This window comes from Curcuma longa, chromosome 3, assembly GCF_044706935.1.
Source record: "Curcuma longa cultivar G26 ecotype Majalengka, Jawa Barat chromosome 3, ITB_CL_G26_1.1, whole genome shotgun sequence".
Taxonomy (NCBI): Eukaryota; Viridiplantae; Streptophyta; class Magnoliopsida; order Zingiberales; family Zingiberaceae; genus Curcuma; species Curcuma longa.
In genome coordinates this window covers 4,386,550-4,396,750 of record NC_133863.1, presented here as the reverse complement: position 1 = coordinate 4,396,750, position 10,201 = coordinate 4,386,550, and the positions used below count along the sequence as shown (strand labels likewise).

Sequence of the window (10,201 nt, the reverse complement as noted above, 5' to 3'; positions counted from 1 at the left end):
TTAGTTAGTATTCCAGCTTTATCTGTACTCTCTCCTACGTGGATCTATGGCATACATAAATTTATCTCTCTATAACTAACCATTAATAATTAAAGCTAAGTAATTAATATAATTAATTTTAAAATATAACGCAGACAGTAAACATCACTGATGTAGTAATTAAGAATCAAATTTTAAGAAAACTCATAAACTGTCATTCACCCTCCTACCTATATATATATTTCTGTCGAAGTAATTTATCCTATGTGGTAAGCATAGATACATCTATTACCTGAATTTCAAATTTGAATTCTCTTAACAATATACTCTTGTTGATTGAGGTGTTGTCCCCGGGGTAATGGTGCAACGGTAGGACATCCGGATTGTAACCTAGGGATCCACGATTCGATCCCCAGCTATGGCGTATTTGCAGGAATTTTCACAATCAAAAGATACTGGACATCTGAATTGACCGCCGTATGCGCTTCCCGATTTACCCTGATGGTCGGTGGGAAACTTCCGTGGGATCGGACCGACCACCCCAGAGATGTGGCTACTGGGATTATCATTTTTTTTATTGATTGAGGTGTTGTTTCGACAATAAACTTTTATCAACATAGTGATACCATATCTCTAAAAAATTCTTTAAAAGATTTTTTGATTTATGAGATCATTTTGACGTGGGATCGATTACTATAAAAAATTTACTCAAGATAATTTTTGCTCTCGAAACATAGCTGAGTTACAACAGAACAGACTTACAGAGAACAAGAGTTCAAATCTTGACGAAACCAAAATAATATCTTCCTCTATCATGACCAACTACAATTTCTTGATTTATCTTTTTACATATGGTATTAACTATGTAAAACTGTTGAAATGACAAATCTCATCTTTTTACATAAGAATTGATTTCCTCGTCTGTGGAACAGACTCTAAAGGAGCCTATTAAAATAGTGAATTCATTTTTTAAGTAGTTAATATAATCTAGCCGTTGTACCGTGAGATTTTATGCGGCTTTACTGCATTTGATCCAAAAATTTCAGGTTCTCATCGCTGGAACTGCAATTTCAAGGCGTCGTCGAGGACATCAAGGGAAAACGAGTTGCCAGTTTGGTTGGAAAATGGGATGAAAAGCAAAAGAGCAGGAGATTTGTTTACGATAGAAAATGCTAACTTACCACGGAAAAAGAACACACCTCCTGAACCCACACGGTACGCCTTGACCTCATTTGCCATCACAGTAAAGAGTTAAGATCAGAACTGAAGGTAGATGCCACATTTTGAACTATTGTCTCTTTTTTTTTGTTCTCATTGTGGAATGGTCTCTGATCAAGGACAAGCTTCCACCTAGTCAACGCTACCATGAGAATGGGGAGTCTGGAAAGGCTAATGCAGAGAAGTTTTAAGTATTTGAACAAGGCTTTGCTGGTTCTTTTGGTTTACAGTTGCCATTTTGGTGGAGTCTAGGAGATTGCAGACGAATGGGAGGAAGACAGGATGGTTTCAAAGGGTGGGTTAGCGAGGAGGGAACTTTCCGTTGCATCAAGCGCCACCACTGGTCGATGCTTGCAGCAACCCCTGTGCCACACACGGATAGAATATATGTGAAAAATCCATCTTCAGAAGAGATTAGAGAAAATATACATGGTTTTGCATCATTGCGAAAGCTTGCTTCTAGCACCAGACACATGGTCATGCCATCATGAACAATATGCTGGTTGGGTCGGCAGTACTTAAGCTCGGTCGAGTCATGGTTTCTGAGAGCCGAAGGTGTTCTCTCCGCTGTAGACAACGTAAAGGAACCCATCTTCATCTTTCTTCTCTTCGTAGAGATGGCCCATCAGAGTTCCTACCACATCAGGAATAACAGTACCATGAGTTGTTCGATCTGAATTATGGATGGAAAGGGGTAAGATGAAGTACCAATCTGTGGAAGCACGTTGTCCACGAACATGAATATGGCCTTCTCAGCACTTAAATTTATTCTCTTTCGAATGACATGAACAAATTGCCCAAGCGTAGTGTCTACTGGAACCAAATACCTGAATGCAGCAATTCACATCATAGACCATGGTTAATAAAAAGGTAGAGAGAAAAAAAATGTTGCTTACAAGCAGATTTCCCCATAAACTCAAAATTATCATGGGTGGTAAAAATAACATGAAAAAGAAAAATTGACTCGAGAATTATTAATTAGCAAGAGCACAAGGAATTGGCATCATTATTAAATTGTGACAAAATGGGTAAGGACACTCACTTTTTCTTGTCAATGTTTGGCACATCACTTCTCTCTGCTTTCTCGACAATTACCTGCAAAGCTCAAAGCAAACATGAACCTAAATCCAATTAACAAAGGCAAGTGAAAATGCTACAGTGGCAAGCCAACACATGATTGAACTGCAGCAAGTGTCAGAATACAGCAACTGGAGCACGATAATTGAGAAGCCAAATTTTTTAAGGATCTAAAAAGTGGTTCCACTTATTATGCAGACATAATTTTAGTTCACTGAAGCAAATATGCCAACGTGTGCATATATACATGTGGTCATATATCACTACTATAATCTTTATTTATGTGAAGAAGGAAAAGAGTAAGGATGGAAAATAGCAAGAACAGAAGAGGTTCAATGTGAGGAAGAAAAGAATTTTAAAGTTCTTTCTTTTGTTTACTTGGGGAAAAAGTTATGAGGATGGAAACTTAAATTTATTTTAAAAACATACATAACCTTCTTTTGCTTGTCCAAAGGTCAGGATGCAATCATCTTTTGGATGGGAATTATTTTCCCTCCTTCCATTTCCGCGAAATTTGGGCCAAAGGAAATGTGCAGAAAAAAAATGCCTTTTCCATTCTCTCATTTCCATCTTCATGCATGCTTATTGAAATAAACAGAGGACGCAACGAGTTTAATTAATTTTCCAATCTCCATTCTTCCTTCCATCCAACTTTCCTTCAATGTAACTAAAGCCTTAATTTTCAAGTGACTCGCCAACTATGCCAGTTTATTAGTTCAACTTGATACGATATCTTTAGGAATAAACTAGATAGGAAGAATATAACTGATCAAGTTAGTATCTTTTGGATTGAACTAGATATGAAAGATACAATTGATCTAATTTATCTTTAGTCTAGTGTAAACATATAGAATAGCCAATATAAGAAGTAAAGAAATAAATGGTCATATCGACTTCAGTATATTGCAAACATATCAGAAATGCAAACACTGTGATGCAATTACATGCTTCATGAAAAAAATCCTTGAAACTTGTCAAATACAAATATGATTATCTAAATGGCAGTTCTTTCTAACTATTAGAGAAATAAAAACATGTAAAAAACATATAAATGCATTACTGAAACAAACAATTCTATATTAAGTGTTGTCTATTGTGTATAAAATGTATGCTACATTAATGAGAATTGAGATTTATCTCATCAATTTTACTCTATCAAAGAAAGAAGATATCGGTGTTTTAGACTTATAGCATACATTTATAAAATGTATGCTACATTAATGCGAATTGAGATTCTATTTTATGTGTATGTAATTCAAACAAGAATTGGAGTTATTTGAGAATCAATAATGGACAAGCTTAAGTTGACAAGGAGCCATACTAAAAGAAGTGGAAAGTTGAAACCTTACCATACTCGTTGTCCAACACTTTTGACTATTTTGTTAGTGCTTTTTTAAAATCATCAAATATCATATTTAGCATTGCAATATCCAATATTACACATATATCTTCTCAGATCTACAAATCTCGACAAAAAAAACATCTTGTTTAAACAAAAATCTTTTCAATGAACTAAAATTGTATAGCAACATGATCTCATTTTAATCAAGGAAAAGTTCATCCTTTTTTCTCACCTTCTCTTTCCTTTTAATAATCTTTCTCTATCTTTAAATGAAATCCAAAACATTAAATATACATAAAAAAATTATATTAAAAAACTATAATAAGATTAAATTCAAAGGCATTTCATATAACAGCAAAAAGTTAAAGAATAATATTATCAATTACAATCACTAGTAACGAAGTTAACAACTGAGTCATGTATGAAGGATATTAAGACTTAGAATGTGATAATTAATGACATATATGCAAAACAGTATGTGAATATATATGAAATTTGTCTATTTTGGCGAAGAATGATATGGAAAACAATGAATAACCCATACCGGCACTCTACCGGGGTACTTCTCGTTAATCCTCATTGATTCAGCTTTCCTCTTCTCTACAGAACAAATATGAAAAAAAAAAATCATGATGTTTAGACATATTAGCACAAGAAAAAAGAGCGCACCAATTAAAGCAAGACGATTGAATACTCACCGAGGTCATGCTGCTGCTTGTAACTGCTCTGCCGCAACATCTTTCCTGCGACCGATCACAGTACAAATCGCAGAGAACAGAATTAAAATCATCGACGCGATACTAGGACTCGGCCTCACCACAAAAACAGAAGCAACCCCAAACAAAATTCGACAGCAAAAAACAAAAAAAAAACAACAGGAAAAACCGGAAGAAAGTCCCAGAAATGGGAAAACAAAAGGGCTACTGACTTGATTTGAAAGAACTCGGCGATCGATAAATCGTTTGCCTTGGGAACAGAAGAAGGCGAGAGAAGGCAATCGGCTAGGGATTGTTTGTATATATATAACTTTTCTATTGTGTGTGGGCGAAGCAATCGCTAGCCCTAATTCAAGTAATTAAAATTGACGTAAGCTTATGATTATCCTCGATTACAATAATTACCAATTAAAAAGTCTTAAAACTTATTGGGAAAAGAAAGAATATTCTGAATATTTTTCATCATTTTAAAAATCTAAATTCGAAATCAATTTCAGATCTAATTTTATTTAAAATTAACATAGTCGAGTAATAATCAAATCCATATGAAATATTAACAAAATATTTTTATAAGATTATTTTAATTGTTTTCAGCGCTCTTTCGGATTCACAGATATAATAATAAAGAAAAATGATCTGTAAAACAGTGAACACATTACTCTATGATTTCGAAACACATTCGTTCTGTTCGAAGCCAAACTCTTCGATCTCAAGAAAATAAAACATTCTGTAAATTAAAAGGATTCACATCAAATCTGGGCAACGAATTGGTACATGAATTCTCATCTCCTGAGATCTGGTGACCTGAGTGCACTGGCTCCTACAAAGCTGCATTCCTCATTTTCTTCAACCACTTCCTACATTGTATCAAAATCCAAGCCTTTCAATCTATCTGCTTGGAAGCAGGCCAATTTCCTGTCAGCTCGCTCAATACAGTTTGTTGAACTCAGACATCTCTGTGGACTCCCCCAATCTGGGAAAGAAGGCATCCCTTTCGACTAAGTTCTGCAAGGAGACTGTAACTTTCATCAGCGACGCCCATACGATTGGCGAGCAACAGAAGGCGTAAGCAAAGACCACCAACGCCCTGACAACACCGTCAGAATACCAAGGAAACGCCATCACAAACAGTGAGCCCAGCATTCCCAGCAGGACGGTAAGGACTGGCAGGGGTGGCAGCAGGAAGACATTGATTACGATTGATAGAAGAGATGCAACTCCGAGCATATAGAGCGACCAACCCAAAACTGGGTGCACAGTTCGTGGAATGAGGAAAAAGGGCACTGTGTAGGCAGCCAGTAGGGACCAAAATGCTGCTATCTTAAGTGTCATATGGAATATCGTGATGCTTTTCTCTGGTCGACGGTTATAACACAGCTTGGACAAGCCAGGCCGTGCCAACCGAGTGATTGCCATGATTCCAATGTACATGACTGCCTGGATCAACAAGACAGGCAATTCTGAACCATACCTGCTCACAAAATCCGTAAATTAGATCTCAAATGCCAAGAACAGTTCGATGATAAAGACATTTTTGAGTGTTTGTTCACATACCCAAGGTTTTCTCGACGCTGCTCATGCCAGGAAAGGCCCAATGGTAAGACAGGCCAAGACCACCAATACCAAGGTTTTAGCCATGGGGCGCTAGGAAATGTGATCACACTATTTGGTCCGCATGGTATGCTCCATCGGAGTTTCAGATCTGCGATGTAATCACACAAGAATTGCTCACTACGACAGCTTCTACTATTATTACAGCTTATTTTAAATGGAATACTGTAATTCGGCACTTACAGTAATAGGAAGCATCCATCTGGTATCCCAAAGGAAGTCGGTAGGAACCAATGAGCTTGGTGCCATTGGAAGGTGGATGAAACATTGGCTGATCAAGCAAGTCAGAAAAATAGCTTGTAAGAAAACCCTGATCTGCACCATCTGGGTTATCACGACCAATTTCTAACTGGTGAAGCATGTCTTTGAATACCTTCATCGACGGCTGCATGTCAAACAAAAGAGAATGATATTCTTGCTGAAGAGAAAATCACAGTTCCTTTTTTGCTACGTTGCATGCAGTTAGTAATTCCATGACAAAAATTTCAAACCACCTATATGATCCATGACTTGTTAACTATTAAACACAGATGACTTTAAAGCATGCTCTCGAAATCATGGGAATCTTAAGCATAACTGGCAGTGCTGCTTGAATATTGCAATCTTCTCAAATCATCATAATTTCTTAGATACAGCGTTCTTCTATCCTTTAGCTAATGGTTTTTTTGTGTGTGTGATAATCTATATATCCCATGCTACAATCTTAATGTTTTAGTAGACTAAAGCACATATTCAGGAGTAATGTAGAATTTTTCTGAAGCTATAAGGTCTTGACTAGTAGTGTTGGTTATATTACTTCCAGGCTTCTGTGCTAGAAGCTTAAGAAATGATTAGACAAACTATTCATAAATTGCAGTGGAAAACACTAAGTTTCTGATAGATTGATATCCAACTTAAATAACATTTTCTTCATGACTGAAGATGAAATTTGTTGAACACCAAGCAAAATTTCCTGAATTCATTCTACATCTAGAAGAAACTTCACAAAACTGTAATTCATGGAGTTACCGACTAGGAAAAAAATAACAAAAAATAAAAGTCCGTGTTACATTTCTTGATATAAGCAGATTAGTGAAATCTGACCAGGATGTTTTCCTCCATATAGATCTAAGATCCCTACTGTATAACAATAATCTGATCAAGCTGATGATCTAGTGATCAAATTAATGAGACAAGGTGTAAAACAGGTTGGCCGCCCACAATCTGTATTACTTTAACATCACACATTTTACCATCAATGCATATTTTAAATCTAGTTGTGGTACAAATTGGACTGAAGTATTTCAATACACTAGTGGGTTCTATTAAAGTCAATGGTACAGCTCAATAACAGGCTTGCACCATTGAATTTTCAATTGGATGAGACAGGACATAAGAAACTAGAGTCCAACGTTTTAACAAGTTGGCTATTCCTAAACTGCTAACTGACATCACTTCGATGCCCCAAAAAGTCAATAAGCATGGGCACAGATTAGTACAAAAAAATGATGGAAACCATGCTGTTTGCATAAACATGTTATGAAGGAAATAATTTTTTGGTAGCATCCTACATGTCAGCTATAGTTTAAGCAATTCCGTTGTAAATATTAAGATCTCATGTGTAGAGTACATTGCTGATAATTGTTTGAACACTCTTTAAATTGTTTCACATCAATGAATGATTCTGTTTATTCTACTAATTTGGGATGGGTTGCAGGAAAAGAAGTTAATCCTTGCAAAACTAGGAGTTTGAGAGGGGTACCTGAAGAACAAAAAGTCCAGTATGAAAGATGCAGGGATTGATAAACACAGCACAGAACTGCCCACACTGGAAAAGTTCATCAGTACGCTGGAGGAAAATGTTATCAGAGTCGAGCATAACAACTCGGTCATATGAAACTAAGCTCCATGCATAAAGCTTGTTCAACGTCAACTTGAATCTGGTGTTGAAATTGCCTTGGTTCTCATACGGATTCTTCAAATTCTCAACACTAACCACCTTCACGCCATCTTCCTCTTGCCTGATCATGCCAATTAATAAGGTATAAGTACTTGCCGAAACTCACTAACTAACAATTTAATGTTCCAAGCACACTACCAACTGCGTTGCAGTTTTGCACAATTTATTCTTAAATGTTTCTGATGACAAGACTAACTTATGTGATAAATTTGCCAAAAGGACAATCAGGTTAAACAAAAAAGTTGGAAGCTTTAGGTTGGTAAACTCCATATATAACATATTCTGGTTCGATTCAACAATAAGTGAAATTTGTGCTGAATGAAATTTGAATTATCATGGTTGTTTTTCTCACTCTTTAATGCACAGGTCAAAAGTTCAGAAACTTATGTTGACCATCAAAGGAATCATGGAAACAAATAATTAATCATGGAAGTTCAAACTGAATTAGAAATATGTCGTCAAGAAATATAGTGCCAATTTGTAATAAATTAACGTGGGCTTGTTCTTCGTTCGGTTCAACCGATCTTGAATCTAGCAGTTCTCCAAGAACAGGTCAACGTCGATAAAAATCTATGACCCAAAAAAAGTCGTCGGTTTGCTTTCAAGTACCTAAAAGTCAAAAATAAAATCGAAAAAGGATATCACGAAGAACATGCCACCGCGAAATGAGAAGAACAGAAAACATTAGCAAAAAGACCTAGAAAACCACCCTCATCCACGCTACAGACTAAGAAGGTACACCGTGCAAGGACAATTTCGGTAGAAAAGATAAATCCATGGCATCTAATGCTCCTTTCTTCTTCCTCGTATCACTTGATTCTACATTTTCCAGAACCAAATAACATGATTTAACAAAAGATCAGTGTCCAAAACTCGTGTAAGATCGACAAACCAAAGACAATTAAATTTGTAGCAATTAAACAACATCAAACGACGAATTCTTTTTTTTTCAAAGAGAAACCTTTCTGTTTTGACAAAAAAAACAACAAAGAGGAAAGTTTGAGTAAACTAAACATTCCTCTGAAGCTCGTTTCAGAAGCAAAGCCATCAATTAGATCAAAAGGTACCAAGCCAAAAGGGAAAGTTCACCAAAAGGGTGAGATTGAGAGGCGGTGGGAGAGAAATAGAGATCTCACAATGTTTGGACCCATCGTATGGGCACGTCAACGGAGGCGATGACGACGAGATCGGCGTCGACGCCAAGTCGTGCCAGAGACCTCATCATCACCCTCGTCGCCACATAGAACTCGTAATCCCTCGGCGTCCCCATGTACATCATCGCAGCGTACGCGTGCCTCCGCCTCGGCGCGGTCGTTGCGACCTCCTGGGCAGCCACGAACGCCACCACTGGTGCCAGCAGCAGAGCCACAAGCAACCCCAGAGGCCGACCGCTCCCCATCTCAGTCACTTCCAATCTCCGAACACTCGGAGGGAAAAAAAGACCAAGTTGAAACGGAGTAAAATCAGATCTTTAGGTTACCACAGTTCGGATCTTGGCTTCAGCACCCTTCCCGGAGGCTCATTCTTCAGATCTCCTCCGTATCAATTGCCAACTCGGCACATCTCAGACACGCGCTACACCCGGCCGGTTCAAGCAACCGAAGTGGAGGCAAGGCAGAGGGCGGCGGCAGATCGCCGAGATTGGGAAGCAGCAACCACTCCAGCCCACGAAGACGGCCGGAGAGCGAGAGGCGAAGAACCGGGAATTCAATCGGAATGAATTGGATCAGTCCATGGAGACGGGAGAATGAGCGGGCAACAGAGGAGAGGAGAGAGGAACTTTTCATGAGCCTCTCTGCGTTCTCGCTCTGCCGGTGGGGACGTTGGCTTGGCCGCTCCAAATCATTTGTTTGGTTGGAAAAGAAGAAGAAGAAGAAGAAGCAGAGGCTTTGACGGCAATGGGAGGTGGTGCGTGGCGGGAGCTGGAGGAGAATGAAAGGCGGGAAAGTGGGTTATTATTAGCTGGCCGGTTGGCGGAAGATGATTGGACAACAGAATGGGTCAAACTAGGAAAGGATGACGTGTCAGTACAATAACGATCTTGATTAATTTTTAGAGGATATGTTGAAAGAATAGATAAATATTGGGACGAGAATGAAAATTTTCCATTTTTAGCAAACGCTGCGGAGTTCCTCGTCGGAACAATCGGCGAGGTTTTTTTTCGTTTCTTTCTTCCTTCTAGTCAATTTTATGGTCAGATTTTCTGTTCTAAAATTCCGTCCTCTGTTCAGCGCCTTGCCGATTGCTTTTTGGATTTCTCAAGTTCTGAGTCAATTTTGCCCTAAATCCACTTCTAACTTTGCAGCGAAATGGAGATGA

At 38.0% G+C, this 10,201-nt stretch overlaps 2 protein-coding genes across 2 annotated transcripts; both read right to left on the bottom strand.

Moving 5' to 3' along the window:
* Nucleotides 1-1,587: 1,587 nt before the first annotated feature.
* On the bottom strand, nucleotides 1,588-4,655 carry LOC141823537 (autophagy-related protein 8f-like). The gene is made up of 6 exons (XM_074710837.1): nucleotides 4,545-4,655; nucleotides 4,315-4,359; nucleotides 4,161-4,216; nucleotides 2,240-2,292; nucleotides 1,906-2,024; nucleotides 1,588-1,831 (listed from the first exon to the last, which is right to left on the bottom strand). The coding sequence occupies exons 2-6, from the start codon at nucleotides 4,352-4,354 to the stop codon at nucleotides 1,731-1,733; spliced, it is 369 nt and encodes a 122-aa protein (XP_074566938.1). The 5' UTR covers nucleotides 4,355-4,359; nucleotides 4,545-4,655; the 3' UTR covers nucleotides 1,588-1,730.
* Nucleotides 4,656-4,964: 309 nt separating this feature from the next.
* Nucleotides 4,965-9,551, bottom strand: LOC141823981 (putative glucuronosyltransferase PGSIP8). Its single transcript, XM_074711196.1, has 5 exons — nucleotides 9,019-9,551; nucleotides 7,685-7,943; nucleotides 6,127-6,328; nucleotides 5,887-6,034; nucleotides 4,965-5,803 (listed from the first exon to the last, which is right to left on the bottom strand). Exons 1-5 carry the CDS (start codon nucleotides 9,279-9,281, stop codon nucleotides 5,260-5,262), a joined length of 1,416 nt encoding a protein of 471 aa, XP_074567297.1. The 5' UTR covers nucleotides 9,282-9,551; the 3' UTR covers nucleotides 4,965-5,259.
* Nucleotides 9,552-10,201: the final 650 nt, after the last annotated feature.

What these genes read in the sequence shown, in the direction of transcription:
- LOC141823981 (XM_074711196.1), bottom strand. Translation starts at nt 9,281, where the DNA reads ATGGGGAGCGGTCGGCCTCTGGGGTTGCTTGTGGCTCTGCTGCTGGCA. An exon ending in CTGGACTTTTTGTTCTTCAG is followed by an intron (nt 6,329 to 7,684) that starts GTACCCCTCTCA and finishes TTTGACATGCAG; the next exon opens with CCGTCGATGAAGGTATTCAA. An exon ending in CAGCGTCGAGAAAACCTTGG is followed by an intron (nt 5,804 to 5,886) that starts GTATGTGAACAA and finishes TTTTGTGAGCAG; the next exon opens with GTATGGTTCAGAATTGCCTG.
- LOC141823537 (XM_074710837.1), bottom strand. Translation starts at nt 4,354, where the DNA reads ATGTTGCGGCAGAGCAGTTACAAGCAGCAGCATGACCTCG. An exon ending in AGTACCCCGGTAGAGTGCCG is followed by an intron (nt 2,293 to 4,160) that starts GTATGGGTTATT and finishes TGAGCTTTGCAG; the next exon opens with GTAATTGTCGAGAAAGCAGA. An exon ending in CAACGTGCTTCCACAGATTG is followed by an intron (nt 1,832 to 1,905) that starts GTACTTCATCTT and finishes CTGATGTGGTAG; the next exon opens with GAACTCTGATGGGCCATCTC.